The sequence below is a fragment of the Mixophyes fleayi genome, chromosome 7 (assembly GCF_038048845.1).
Source record: "Mixophyes fleayi isolate aMixFle1 chromosome 7, aMixFle1.hap1, whole genome shotgun sequence".
Taxonomy (NCBI): Eukaryota; Metazoa; Chordata; class Amphibia; order Anura; family Limnodynastidae; genus Mixophyes; species Mixophyes fleayi.
The window spans coordinates 12422959-12439074 of NC_134408.1; the positions used below are offsets into that span (position 1 = coordinate 12422959).

The 16116-nt window shown below is 39.0% G+C and overlaps 1 protein-coding gene across 3 annotated transcripts in view; it reads left to right on the forward strand.

Annotated features, from left to right (window-relative positions):
* Window positions 1-15734, forward strand: part of LOC142097330 (uncharacterized) — a 33965-nt gene extending 18231 nt beyond the window's left edge. For 2 of the 3 annotated variants that reach the window (XM_075179072.1, XM_075179070.1), the window contains exons 8-13: window positions 8172-8219; window positions 9665-9724; window positions 9810-9860; window positions 13240-13317; window positions 14147-14296; window positions 14728-15734. In XM_075179072.1, the coding sequence (XP_075035173.1) occupies window positions 8172-8219; window positions 9665-9724; window positions 9810-9860; window positions 13240-13317; window positions 14147-14296; window positions 14728-14768 (428 nt within the window). In that variant the 3' untranslated portion in view covers window positions 14769-15734. The remainder of the gene's footprint in view (window positions 1-8171; window positions 8220-9664; window positions 9725-9809; window positions 9861-13239; window positions 13318-14146; window positions 14297-14727) is intronic. The other variant, XM_075179071.1, reaches the window with a different exon arrangement.
* The last annotated feature ends 382 nt before the right edge of the window (window positions 15735-16116 follow it).

The window sequence follows — 16116 nt, forward strand, 5'->3', positions numbered from 1 at the left end:
TGGCAGATATTTCTGGACACTTTTCCTTAAATGCCTTTTCCAACTACGTCAAACGGGCAGTACGTTAGCCGTCGCTATATTTTTGCTAAGAGTTCTTCTGTAGAACTACAAGTCTCAGCAAGTCATGTCAGCCTTGGTCCTCTATCTTCAGTTTACAGAGTTGTCAATTACAGATAACATATTTTAATTATGATTATTTCCAGCTTTAGTCTGTACATCTGCACTGCGTGCAGGGTTTCATTGAAAGATCGTTAGTATTTCGCATTATTCATATCACTTTATTCCCGGTTACGTCGGTCATTTTTCGAAACCCTGAAATTGATCCTCAGTTATTCGGGTGTCCTCATCTCTGTGACCTTGTTTTGAACCCTGACATCCCCCATTAAACCAATCTGCAATTTATAATCTGTATTTTTTCGATCTGAATTCAGTTACACCCTGCCAGTCATAGCAGAAGAGGAAATGAGATTCAGTTCTCTTCTGTCCTGTTGTTGTGCGTTACGCATCGCAAACTACAGCACAGGCTGAAAACATTTCTCTGAAATAGCCACCAAAGCGGACTTAGCTCTGTACTGTGGAAACGCACGTGCTAAATGGAATTTCCACTTTCGCAGGAGTTTATGTTTGTGACTCATGCATTATATACTTATTGCAACTTTTACTAAATGCATAGCTTTCACGGTCTATCTTCTGTCTGTGCTTTCCAGCCATGTGTTTATAGCATCAGTTAGTTGTTATATCTTCCAGACACAAACCTGCTCACTGGATATAATCGCAGAGAGCAGAGCTACAGAGGTTTACGGAAACAAACAACTCTATGTAAGTGGTTAGCACTTCTGCCTCACAGCGCTGGGGTCATGAGTTCAATTCCCGACCATGGCCCTATCTGTGTGGAGTTTGTATGTTCTCCCCGAGTTTGTGTTGGTTTCCTCTGGGTGCTCCGGTTTTCTCCCACACTCCAAAAACATACTGGTAGGTTAATTGGCTGCTATCAAAATTTACCCTAGTCCCTCTCTCTCTGTCTGTCTGTGTGTGTCTGTCTGTCTGTCTGTCTGTCTGTCTGTCTGTTAGGGAATTTAGACTGTAAACTCCAATGGGGCAGGGACTGATGTGAATGAGTTCTCTGTACAGCGCTGCAGAATCAGTGGCGCTATATAAATAAATGGTGATGATGATGATATATAGACAGAACAAGGCATAATAAGTACTGAGTGAATGAAAGCATAGGCATGATATTTTTAAGACATCGTGAGGATTAATCAAGGATATATAATGGTCATTTTGATGCATGAGGTGGTATATAAGGAAGCACTGATAATGGCAACAAGGATGTTAAAAATCTACAAAGGTATAAAAAATATATCAAGGAAGATAAAAATACAGTAATGTATGTAAACAAATTTGATAAAAACACAATAAGAGTAATTGAATGACAATAAAGAGAATTAAAATAGAATAGAATAAAATGGAATCAAAACAATAACATTAATAACACGGAGGATTATATATATTTAGACGCACTAATGAAAAAAAATGGAAATTGAATACTCCGCAAGAACAAAACAAATTTGTAAGAGACATACAAGACTGTAAAACTGACTATAGAAAAGAAGGAAGAAGATACACCAACCCAGCATACCAACTACACATAAAGTCACAATAAGTACATAAAATTAACACTAATGAAGTTTATCATAGTAACACAAAATTCCATAGCTCACCAACTAGCAACATGTATATAAACAAACATCAACTTATCCACAGACCACCCAACCTACTAACTCATCCACAAACCTACCACTAACTTAAATATACCTAAATACAAAACCACAGCAATACAATTCTTCAGCAAGAGGCACAACAACCATTACAAACAGATAATACCACAGATGTACCATTACATAAAATAAGGGAAAATGACACCATAAGAGAACCAGACTGACATATAAACAAGATGCATTTTTTAGATTCTACTCATCCCAAACGCAAAACACCCAAAAAACAAAAAACATCCGAAACTGCTTAATCAGTCAAAAATAAAATCTCTAAGGAGAAAAAGAAACTCACTAAGAGGAACTAGAGGAGGAAATAAATGCAAACCAAAACATAAAAATAAAGAGAATATCTGCTAGATCCACACGTAATATTACTTAACTATAATTCACACAGCACAATACACTATACATACACCGATCAGACACAACATTATAACCACCTGCCTAATATTGTGTAGGTCCCCCTGCCACCAAAACAGCTCTGACCCGTCGAGGCATGGACTCCACAAGACCTCTGAAGGTGTCCTGTGGTATCTGGCCCCAGGACGTTAGCAGCAGATCCTTTAAGTCCTGTAAGTTGTGAGGTGGGGCCTCCATGGCTCGGACTTGTATTTCCTGCACATTCCACAGATGCTCAATCAGATAGAGATCTGGGGAATTTGGAGGCCAAGACAACACCTTGAACTCTTTGTCATGTTCCTCAAACCATTCCTGAACAATTTCTGCAGTGTGGCAGGGCGCATTATCCTGCTTAAAGAGGCCACTGCCATCAGGGAATACCACTGCCATGAAGGGGCGTAGTTGGTCTGCAACAATGTTTAGCAAGGCGGTACGTGTCAAAGGAAGATCCACATGAATGCCAGGGTCCAAGGTTTCCCAGCAGAACATTGCCCAGAGCATCACACTGCCTCTGCCAGTTCGCCATCTTTCCATAATGCATCCTGGTGCCATCTCTTCCCCAGGTAAACAACGCATCCGGCTGTCCATATGATGTAAAAGAAAATGTGATTCATCAGACCAGACCAACTTTTTGCATTACTCCATGGTCCAGTTCTGGTGCTGATGTGCCCATTGTAGGTACTTTCGGTGGTTGACAGGTATCAGCATGGTGGGCACTCTGACCGGTCTGTTGTTACGCAGCAAGCTGCGATGCACTGTGTGTTCTGGCACCTTTCTGTCATAGCCCCAGCTTTAACTTTTTCAGCAAATTTGTGCTACTGTAGCTCTCATGTGGGATTGGACCAGACGCACTGGTGTATATTTTACACATATAATGACCTACACAAATTCATGAGGAAATTATCATTAGAGTTCTTCAAACAAAAATAATATTTTTATTTTTTGGTGTGAGTGGAATTTCTACAGCCAAATGCAAGGGACAGCCATGGGGACAACATTTGCACTTAGTTATGCCAGCCTATTTATCGTCAAATGGGAAGAGTACACAATCTGGAACAACAACTTAGACACACATGCATAATCCTGTGACTTTGTTATATTGATGATATTCTTATCTGGTAAGGCACATCTATCAACTTAAATATCTTAGATTAGATACATTTACAGTCACAACCTAGGATTTGTCATGAATATAAGCAAAGATAGAGCAATTTCTTTAGATTTAGAAATTGCACTCACAGACAATATACCACAGAGATGCTTAGATGTGTCTTAAGCTTACTTAGGCAATCCACAAAAAGCATTCAGCAAATCAATATAGAGGGCTCGGCTCCGCTAGGGCCTTCTGTTGGGCTCCCTTCTCCTTATAGTCCAGTCGCTCTATGCTGGTGATATTTGTAGCCATGCTGTGTGTGTTATTGAGCCTTGTCTGTCTGCTGCCTGGATATTGACCTCTGCTTGTCTTGACCGCTGCCTGTACCTTGACCTCTGCCTGGATACTGAATTTATTTTTCTCAATCAGGGTGGACATCCCCATATTCCGTCTCTGTGCTACTGACTGTGAGTCGAAAGATAAAGGACTTTCTGGTGCAACACCCAGCCCCTTAGACTCTGGAGAACCTTATTCAACGTTTTATTCAGATAGGTGGATATTTTAAAGAAAGACATTTAGAACTTTGTGGTCACTAATTGGTTGGCCCCCTCTCCTCTGACAGTAGAACCTTCAGAGCCTATGTAGATTGGTGCCTATAGACTATCTACTGGCATACCCTGGGGTTGTGCCTGTATTGTGGTGACAAGGGTGACTTTGCTTGCAGTTGTCCCAAGAAATCGGGAAACGACAGAGCCTAGGGGAGCATTAGGAAGCTCGCTAAGGTGCAGTTTCATTCATGTGTCCAATAATCTTTGTGTCTTGGTGGACAGTGGTCCAGCAGGTATATTTTTAGATATTACCATAACAGTTTCTCCATATTAATATTTGCGTTCTTTATGGAAGTTCTCATTCTGGGGGGCCTGTTTGTTCTAAAACTCCTGAGCTTACATTGTCAGCGTGGGGAATACAGTGGAGTAGATGCCTTTTTTTATACGTTTCCCCACCTACACCCTCTTTTTGGAATCTCCTTGGGTGGCAAATCAAAATCCTGGTATTGACTGTTCTAGTGGGCAAGCAGTCTAGTGGAGTCAGACTTATATGTCTTGTCGTCTCTCCTTACCTGCGACAGATTGCTGAAGCTAATTTTGAGTTATTACCCAGCATTCACAGGAGCTTTCTATATGTTCTGTAAGAAGTCTGCCAATACTATACACCCTCATAGGAGTTTTGATTGTGCCATCGATATCATTCTGTGGGCCAAACTTCCCTGAGGGAAGAGTTATGCCCAATCTGCTATAGAGGAATACATTAAAGAGAATTTAGAGTAGGGATTTATCAGGTCATCCGAATCTCCTTCTGGAGCCAGATTGTTTTAAGTCTCCAAAAAAGATGATGGGTTATGCCCTTACATAGATTATAGAGGTCTCAATAAAATCTCTCTAATCTTTGACCAAGTAAAAGGGTCTGTTATTGTCTCCAAGACTGATTTATGGAGGTTTATAACTTAGTTAGGAGTTGAGAGGAAAACAACATTCAATACACACACTGGACATATCAATATCTTGTAATGCTGTTTGGCCTTTGGGATGTTAGATTTTCTTATTGCCTCCTCCCTTTCTGAGCATCGGTCTCATGTCAAGACGGTTCTACAAAAGACGAGACAACCCACTGTAAGGCACCTTGGAAAAATGCAAGTTCCAAGTTCCTAAGATTTCTTTCCTTGGGTGTCATCTCTCAAAAGGGGTTCACCATGGATACTTGTAATGTCCAGACAATCTTGGAGTTAGGTTTGGCTAATTTCTCTACCATAGCTGCACCCATAACAGCTGTAACCAGGAACGGAGACAATCCAGCCTTGGGGTCTGCCGAAGCCTTAACTTTAGCCCAGATGTCAGCAACCTTGTTCTGTGCCTGAAATAAGAATATTCCATTAGGTCACCTATTACCCTTGCCCACTCCCAAATGCCCTAGGTCACATCTGTCAATGGATTTTATAGTCAATCTGCGCCCGTCTATGGATGTCAGCGCTGTTTGGATCATTGTGGATCGGTTTAGCAAAATGTCCCACTGACTGGACTGCCCTCAGCTAAAATTTTGGTTATTATTTGTCCAGCGTGTCATCAGGTTGCATGGTATTCCTGAAAGCATTGTCTTGGATAGAGGGCATTAGTTTGGGTGTTAAAAATAATAAAAATAATAAGGTGAGGCAGAGTCAATCAGAGACTATAGACAAGAGAAGGAGAGAGTGTATAGTTGGGGTACTTTAGAAACCAATATAATAAAACATATATAAAGTTTACTGATATGCATTAAACTAATATGAGATGTCATCAATAAGAAACATTAACAACATATTAAACTGGTAAAACTAGTAGTAAGATACTGCTAGACCGCGCCACAAAGCCCTATATTGTATGGTTATTATTAGGTATGAGTGGGGTATGAAAAAACCCCCTATCACCCAAAAGGAGAATCCCCTATTGCCTAAATAATACGGCAAGTAAATATTTGCTAGTGCCTGGCAGAAAGATTTCTGGTAATTCTAAATCATCAATATTAGGTTATATAAAGTTCTATCCTGTTAGTACAACCCCTTCTATCATAGATATTTCCAGGAGTATTTCTCTAAAGAAGTCTGCAGAGGGCGCATCCTTATCTTTATAAATGAAGGTTGCCTTTGCCTCTTTTGGACCAAAATACCCGATAGCTCTTTTCTTGCAAGCTGTAGCGTTCTGTGTCTGCAGCTCTATGCCACAGGCTTCGTCTATGCCAATGTGTGTTGTGTGGCAGGTATGGTTTGCCCGAAACCAAAAACTAAACTGTGTGTAAGGGACATTTCCTGCACTGCATCACGTCAAGGAAAGTTACATCTTTTCTGCTATTTTTCAGTATACACTGTGCACAATTCTTTATTCCACGGAGCCTTTTAGATGACTGCTCAGTATTTTAATCCCAGTTACCACAACTAGATGCAATAACAATCAGTTCTTAGTTAAAGAGCTGTGAATGGAGAGTTGTTCTACAGAGCTGGAATGGACAGTTAGTGGTATGCTGCTTCATAGCTGTGCAATACTTGGTATGTATACGGCCCTGTGCATTCCTCAGCAGCTGGACATAGAGAGACAAGATAACTGTATTCTCTTCCATGTCTAGTATAGCAACTGTTCTCTAGAGAGCACCCAATGTTTATGAATATCATGGACTATAGGATTGATAGTTATCTCAGACTTGTTACATTGGTGCTGTGGGCTTTCTTAGCTTTCCATGACATTTCTCAGCTAATCCCTGTTTTTATTTTTTGCGTGCACCATCTATGAATTCTATTCCATGGATCAGTGATCCCTATTGTGCACATTGTTCACCTTCATCCACCATCCGTCACGCGAGACGAACTAGAAGACTAGAATCATGTATTATACTTTACCCATTTTAACAAACTTCATGGGGGGTATATTTACTAAACTGCTGGTTTGAAAAAGTGGAGATGTTGCCTATAGCAACCAATCAGAATCTAGCTGTCATTTATTTAGCACATTCTACAAAATGACAGCTAGAATCTGATTGGTTGCTATAGGCAACACCTCCACTTTTCGAACCCGCAGTTTGGTAAATATACCCCTATGTGTCCGCGTGTGCCGTTTGCTTAAACAATAAATCTTGTGGTAGTTGTCACCAATGTATATCACTCTGAGAAAAACACAATTCAATGGAAAAACAAACTCTGCTACAAGCACCACTAAGGTCCAATCAAAAGCAAAAAAAAATAGGAAACGTCATTATCATGTTTGCACACAAACCATAAATACTAATTCCCCAAAAATGATCTGATTGCATAATTCATTACATCGTACACAGCAGGACCTATGACATCAACAATGACATTAGCCATCAAAAAGATTATGACAATCAATTCCTGCTAATGAATCATTAAAAGGAGAGAAACAATATATATATATATATATATATATATATATATATATATATATATATATATACCGGTGTGTGTATATATATATATATATATATATATATATATATATATAGAAAGGCAATAAATATGACATTTACATCTTAAGCTTCTTAGTAGACATATAAATTTGAAAATGATTCCTTTAATGTATTTTGGATAAGGATTGTGTACTGTAGTATCTACAGATTCATCATGTAGTAAAATAATTTTTTAAAAATTAAACAATTTGTGTTAGTTATAATTTTACGATGGACTTTTATTTAAAAATGTTACAGTAGATTTACTAAACATTCGAAAAAGGAAAAGTGGAGGTGTTGCCCACAGCAACCAATCAGATTCTAGCTATCGTTTATCTAGTACATTCTACATAATGATAGCTATAATCTGATTGGTTGCTACGATCAACAAATCCACTTTTTCATTTTTAGAAGATTTAGTAAATCTAGCCTTAAACATGATGAGAATGTTTCATTTTGTTACTGTAAAGGTACAACCAGAGGACACATATTGCACTGCCTCTTTCTCTTCCAGAATAGCCATTATAATAAAATATATCATATAATATAGTATATCATATTACAGTGATGTCATTTACCAAGAAGGTTGCTGATGTACATTTTGATGGCAATGTGTATATTGTTTGATGTCAAATATAATGTTTGAAATGTTCTATGAAATGTAATCAGAGACATCATTAACGATGTCGCTCATCATGTGATGCTATGATGTCATCAGACAGCCCTTGTCTTGGTGAATGATGTCATCAGACAGCCCTTGTCTTGGTGAATGATGTCATCAGACAGCCCTTGTCTTGGGGGGACCAAGATTTCTGTGCAACTTTAATGATAACATTTCCTGCCTTTGATGGATTGTGATGGTGCAGTTAGCATAGTGTTTATATTTAATGTATGTATAATTTGTATGTGTTCCTCAGATGGAGGCTCATATCTTCAGCCTGATGAAGGGGACCAGATATCTAACGGTAAGTGGGGACAACTCTGCTTCCTACAGAAAGGAAAAAATAGAAAATGTAAGTAGCTGAAACAGTTTATAATTAGCAAAATATGCAGATAATGGGAAGGGGAAAGTCACTACAAGAGCACAGACGAGACAGATTTGTAGGCTGCACAGTGATTAGCTGTAACGATACTGGTGGTGTTATCTGAAGCCCAATAGCCGAGTAGATATCCAGCGAGTAGTCAGACATTTGTCGGGTTGGTACACAAGCGAGTAGTCAGATGTTTGTCGGGTCGGTACACAAGCGGGTAGTCAGACATTTTCTGGGTCGGTACACAAGAGGCTAGTCAGATGTTTGCTGGGTTGGTACAGAAGCGGGTAGTCAGACGTTTGCCGATGCGGTACACAAGCGGGTAGTCAAACGTTTGAGGGTCAGACGTTTGCAGGGTCAGTACACAAGCGGGTAGTCAGACGTTTGCCGGGTCGGTACACAAGCGGGTAGTCAGACGTTTGCCGGGTCGGTACACAAGTGGTCGTCAGATACAACGAAGTGTAACAAGTAGCAGGAGCTGAACAGGCAGAATACTCAAGCACATGTCTGATCCAGGAAGTGCCTATTAATGGCCTTAATAGGAAACAGGATCCAAGATAATTTCTCTTTGATACCATTCTGGCCATCTTGGATAAGGGCAAATCTAAGGGCAAATTTACGAATACAGAGACCTCTAGTGGTCGCAGGTGCAAATATCAGAGCAATTCCTTACATTACCGTTGATCACAACGCTGGGTTCATGGGTTCAATTGCCGACCAGGGCTTTATCTTTGGGTGGAATTTGTATGTTCTCCCTGTGCTTGAGTGGGTTTCCTCAGGGCACTCTGTGTTCCTCCCACAGTCCAAATACATACCGGTAGGTTAATTGGCTTCTGGACACTAGGGGGCTGATTTATTAAGCAGAGCAAATCAATAAAAAAAGGAGTAACTTTGCACCTTGCCGAAACCATGTTGCATTGGAGGGGGAGGTAAATTTAAAATGTGGGGACAGATTTATAGTTGGGGTAGGACATGTCCTAGGTCAACTTTAAAATTCAGTGTACAAATAAAGCTATCATAAGTATTTGTGTGCTATGTGAAACAACAGCCAGTATTTAACTTATGTGCAAAATAATAAACTAATTTGCACCCCTTGCATTGTAACATGGATTGTCCAGGAGAAAACTTACTCCTTTTATTGCCTTACTTTCCTTAATGACTCAGACCCTATCTGTGTGTGTCATACTCGCTCTGGATGTTCCAGGAGTGTTTGCCAAAATTAGCAGATTTTTATTTGCGATTTATTTTACGGTCTGTTGTTTATTTTTAACTTGTAACTAAAATTAGGTGCAGATTAGTGAAGCAGAACTGTGCGTGTCCTGTTTCTAAATGTAATGAGGTTAAATGTAAATATATGTAAATAATAATCTTTTCCTCAGCAACAGGAGACGGCTATGAAAACACCATCCCGGAGGTCCATGTGACTGAGGGCTCCCTAGGTAAAGTGGTGGCATTGTACGGTCAGAAGAGACGGAGACGGCTGATTATTTGGTGACTGTGCGTCTCACATTCATCTCTTTTCAGATGGGGACTGCTATGAGAACGCCGGTGAAGAAATAAAAGACGTATCAGAGGGTAAGAATGATTTACAGGTACTTCAGAACCTGACATTACCAGCGGTTCCTAAATACAATGTTACACTACGTGTGTGCCACCCTAGTGGGTACCTTACGTGGCACCATCCCACAACGATCAGTGGTTTTGACGTCCATCCCGCCATTGCTGAACCATTGAGCAGCTGAGCGGTCCCATCACAGGCTCAGGCTATACTGAGGCATCATTCGCTTTATTGGGTGCAACCGATAATGCTCCCTGACCGATTCATAAGATTCAAAGAGCAACCACTTGAAATCAGAATTGTTTTCATTGCACGGAAGCTCCACAATCTCATTGGATGAAACTGCAGAGCCTTTCTCTCTATTGGCTGCCCAGACTAGCTGGGTCTTATCCCGCCCCTGCAGTCCGGGGGATGATAACATGGAGAGACCTTTGTCCTCCAATAAAAGTGATATATGTTTATGTTCTTGTTCGCACCTTTGTCTCCTTATGTGGTATCAATTCATGGCTTAAAAGCATCACATTATTATATAATTGAGACAATGCTGCATTTCTGTGTTTGTGGATTATTTTGATTGATCCATGACAGTGAAGGAATGACCGTTGCGTGTCTGGTGCACTAGCACCAAGTTCTACTAGACTTACTGGTTGTATAAACCCCGGTGCTGATTCGTCCTTGTGGATCGGTGGGCGAGTCTATGTTCTTGGACATTGTGCGTTTGCGACAGCATTTTAGCTGACGTTTATATGTTTCCATTGCTCCCTTTCTGTGGACATTCGGATTTACGTGAGGAGTGCACCACCTATTAAATTGTGGCTTGGCACTAACTTGGATACTGAGGGTTATTCTCTGCTGAATGCTAACGCTGATGATGTTACATCTACGCTGCAGTTTGCAACAGAGGATGCTGATATAATCTTGTTCAACAAGGTAACGCCTGAGGAACTAGTTCAGGGTTACAAAAAGCGTTACAAAAAGGAAGATTGAACTGCACCAGAGCGGACTAACTTTGTCACAATATTATAAAGAGCAATTGATACAGAAGTGATTTCGAATTAGAAATCAACCAACCTTGGGGGGGCCACAAGAATAAGTTTTGAAATTAAATAGTGTGATATTCTTAACAAACTGAATATTTAGTTCCCCCCAGGGAAACTTCAGCCAACCTCTGGGAGAAAGGAGGGTACCAAAGCCTTGTGGGAGAGGTGGCTCTGAAGGTCCTTGCCCCCTAAGGGTCCATAAATCCTCAGGAAGTTGGGGATGTCAAGGGGCCCCCCCTAACCAGCAAAAGTTGTCCTTATTCCCCTTTTAATAACCGTAACATGCGTAGGACAGCTGTAACTTTTACAGATATAGACAGGCGATCACAGACCTCTGCTAGTGACTCACAGATATCTCAGAAGGACAGGAGCCACCCGCGTAGGAAGGAGATAGAAACCCAACAAGACCACCTAGAGAGGTGGGCATAAATATAAAATAGTAACGGAGCCACAGGAACATATAGAAATGGTTTTATGAAATCTCTCTGACCATAACTTAAAATGGAAGGATGACTTTTTCAGCCAAAGGCCTTTCCTTTGTTCCTACTATTAAACAAAACTATTAAAAGGAAGCGATAATAATGTTTTGAGCGGTATGATGACTTTTCTAAGCAAATCTATATAAAGAAGAACGAAGCTCAATATACGCATTTTCAAGAAAAGTATGAAAACAAATTAACTGTTTATTCAATACATATACATACATTGATGTTACAGTCAATTAATATCAAGCATCACACAAACTGAATTTAATTAAATAACATATGGTAAATACATAGACAACTAATTAAAGCCCGATATCAAACTGGTATATAATAATCAGAATATATTACAACAAGGTTACTTGGGAGATGGAGTCCTTACTGGTGATTAGAATCCTATCTCAGTTTGTTGACCTTTATCCCCAGCTGGTGGTTAGTTTACCAAAAGTCATATAATCTGTACCATGGATATTCTATACTACTTATCCCACTTTAATGATTTTCAAGATGGATGGTTGAATGTGACTCTTGATGTCATGAGTTTTTATAATAACATTCAATATGACCTAATTTTCCTATGCCTTTGATTGATGTCATTTTGCATACAAAATATTTTGTATTCAAGAATGCATTCTACTTACAAAAGCAGAGGACAGCCATGGGTTCAAAAATGGCTCCCTCTTACGGCAATAAGAACAACCTCAGATGAGAATAAGATTGGATAAGCCCTTGAACAGATGGGACATCGATTCCTTGATTGTGGATACAGTAAATATGAAGTGGATGATAACATCGTACGCGTTGGACGAGATGGACTCCTACTGCCCAAAATTTAAGAAGGTGTCGCTACACAACCTGAAAGGTTTCGTTTTTGCATTGAATACATTGTCCCCTTCAGGCACAAAGTCTGTCATGGCTAAAGTGTCATGCAATAGACAAACACCAGATTGCCCTGAATTATATCCACAACATGCCTCTTATAATTGAAGACAAAAAACACACTAAAAAGATGGCAGAATTCAAAAACTCTTGTAATTGGATTTAGATATAGAAATTTATTAACATATAATACATATGTATATATACATACATATTATATGTTAATAAATTTATATATATTATATATATGTATATTGCATATATATATATATATATATATATATATATATATATATATATATATATATATATATAAAATGCACACAAGGCTGTTATGCATGAATATCTCCATATCATAGTCTGGCGCCACCTGGTGGTCATTACTGGTTCTGCAGATTTGTTTGCTTTCTGTTTAAACTTTTTAGCGTCTTTTGGACAATATTTATCAGCTTGTTGGCATTTCATGACCCCCCTCTTCTGCTCCCACGCCCCCCAACATGTACCTTGTCTTCCTGTGGTGGGAGGATGTATTACTGGAATGAGAGGAAGTAATTTATTTAAGGAATAGCGCGGTAACTAGGTTCAAATAGAAAGCAGAAGAGGTCCTACGAGGTGGCTTTGTTTTGTGGTTCAACACAAAAACTCACAAATGATTTGGACACGTTACTAACTAAATATAACGTACAGGAAATGAATTAATGCAGCGTGAGACTGTTCATCCATTTGGAATCATATAGCCAGAATGTGATTGGTTGCTATGGGCAACACCTCCACTTGTTCTTTTTAGAAGTTTTAGTAAACTCCTTAGGTTGTATATCTAATTATAAAACTTCCACCTGGGGGAAGGTAAGTGCCATTGCATACACTGAGCTGCTGTCCAGGCAGTTTACATACTCAAACAACTGTTTCCTGAGTAGATAAAACTGTTTTGACAACCAATTTGCGCAGCTTAAACTTCATAGAGTCCATTAAAATACTCTTTTCATTAACTATAGGTCGCTCCTGTGTCACAGGCTCTGTGTCCTATGAAGACATGCAAGGACCCATCGCTATAAGAACCAGGAATGAGGAAGGTGAGATCTATCTCTCACTATCTGCTCTATCACTTATGGTTTTATTCATGGGGATCAGCACAAATTGGGGTTTTGATTCATCCACTGATAGTAGGAGCATTTGTAAATCGTTATTACTGCTTATGGTTGAAATAGAGGATGTGTTTTTCTGTTGCATTAAGGGTGGACAGTAAAATCCTAGGCTTACAAGTCAGTTGAAATAAATAAGAGCATGAAAGAAGCACAGTGAAGACCGTGCTAGTTTATTTACAGATTAAATTGATAAATGGTTGCTTCAGATTTTAAAAAGTTCAGTTAAGGTTAAAAGTATTCTTAAGTGCTGTATTTCAACCATAAGACACCAGCAGTCCAATAAATATGTGAAAAACAAAAACAAATGTAAAATATTTGATTACGAAGTGGGTGATAGGAATTAAAAAAAAAAGGTAGAATATTCCTTTAATCTTATATAGGTCCTGAGCTGACAATACGCTGGTAGAGACAAGACGCCCGTGTTGCCGGTCTTTGAAAATCTTATTTTCTGGCAGATTCATTAAAATTTACCTAAATCATTCCAAAACTTATCAGAAAGAAAAACATAAGAGGTTTATGACACAATTCAGAAATAAAATCTATAATTATATCTAATTATTATATACAAATAATTATTATTATTTTTAGCTGATTATGTTTTCTGTATTTTTTTTCACATTCATCAATTAAGATTAAAATGGAAAAAAAATATCATAATTTTCAGTTCCGTGTCCAAATGTTTATGTACCTACATAGCAGCAAAACTTCACTGGCGACTGAACTCATATAACCGCATTATTATATTCTGTGCTTGCAGACGGCGATTCGTATGAGAACATGGAGTCTACTTTATATGCCCTACCACATCAATCCCTCAAGTCCCTGAACAAATCAATTGAGGAGCAGTCGGTGGACAGGGCACCATGCCAGCGCCAATGGAATGGGACCACAGAACTTAAGCAACAAAGTCAGTTGAACTCTCCTACATCCAAAACTGGTGCACTGGGGGCTTACATTTGCATTATTTACGTTTTTCGCCATTTTCACCTTCTCCTTTTTTTGACACCTTCCTCCCCCTAATGCTAAAGGAAACAGATTCAGTAGATATTCTGATGGTTTAAAAAGAAAGATGCCTCTTGTCCCTGTAAGTTTAGGCTGCTAAATGAAATGTAAATGACAATAATTCCGTTTCAAACTAAACAACTCAATATTCGTTGCTATGAAGGTATTGGTGAGCTATTATATATTATTATACCTTTATTTATATAACTTTATTTTAAGAAGCAAAGAAAATTATATCCGCACTGCCTCTAGATCATATTAGTCAGTGAGTAAGATTGGATACGTCAGAATTTTGAGGCCGTAGTTTGATCTCCCGTTTCCTCTCTCTTTTGACAGATGGAGATTTTTACCTATCCTATGAAAGCAACAAATTATGAGTCGAAAGAAAGAAAGAAAACGATCAAAATTCCGGAATCCGTCACCAGTGCAGAGTTTGGGATCGTCGGTCGTTTAAATTAGAAGAAAACTTGTAGCATCGTACCAGAAACTAAATCATCAGCAAGAAAAGACCACGGTCACTAACAGTACCATCCACTGCCAATGTTTCTATCATCCGTGTGACTCGCCGCTAATGTCTCTATTACCTGGGAAATATGAAGTCATCACATAAAGAGTTGCAGAGTTTTCAATATACAGTACTACACCGTTCCTAGGCTGCAACACAGTCATTTTTGAATTTCCTAAATTTTTGAACGTACAGCGGTAATCTCAAAAATAAAGAAGATCTTGGGCTCCCTTTGCCCCATACTTGGACCTCACAACAATACTTTTCAGAGCTAGAACCCTCTGATGTTACCTTCTGCATATTATTGTATTTTCACCTATAGATCCTGCAATTATGTCCCCATTACAAATATATTACATACTTTCCACTGAAGATATCCAGAACTGACAGTAATATGAGGAATCCGGACTTCAAATGGAACTTACGATGCTCTAAGTAGTTCAACTACAAACAGTGAAAAGGAAACAGAGAATTACAGCCCAGGAATCAAGGAGGGGCTGGTGCTATTTAAATGCTTTATCTTTCCCTATTTGCTTACAAACCATTAAGCTTGCGTTCTAGACCAATCAGAAAATGATCCCACCAAACAAATACTTCATAGGTCACTAAACATTGTTCAATGGAGTTCTGGAAAATGATTCTACTGAGTCTCCAATGTGGCAATTCATTATAGACATTGTACATTATAAGCAGATAATGATGCAAAGAAAGCATTGAGCTGAATCTGATTATATGGAAATGTTACAAGACGAGTGCAGTGTGTTACGAACTGTGGTTGGTTCATTTTCATGGGCCAGTATTGAAAATTAGGCCATTAAAGTCTCTGTTCCTGTTTAAAGACTGACCAATTGTGTATTATGTTCTGTATTGTATTCTGTAAGAGTTATTCAATGTAAATACTTAGAATGCAATCGACTTGTACTATGATGATCATGTCCAGTGATCAGCTCATCGGATGAGGGTGGTGTAAATATTACCTAGTTACCTATTCTGACACGATCACACCACTGTATAGTTATATACCAGAGCCACATATCAGATAATTATACATAGGAGAGGCAACCTATGGCACGCTGGGACTTCTGGTTCTACAACCTGCAGATCCACTGTGTGTACCTGGAAAGAACAGGAGGGTAAAGTTAAAATGCACAACTTTAAAATGCAGCTTTGAATTACAGCTGGTCACTATGTGTGCAGTAAGCAAGAGAATGTAATATTTG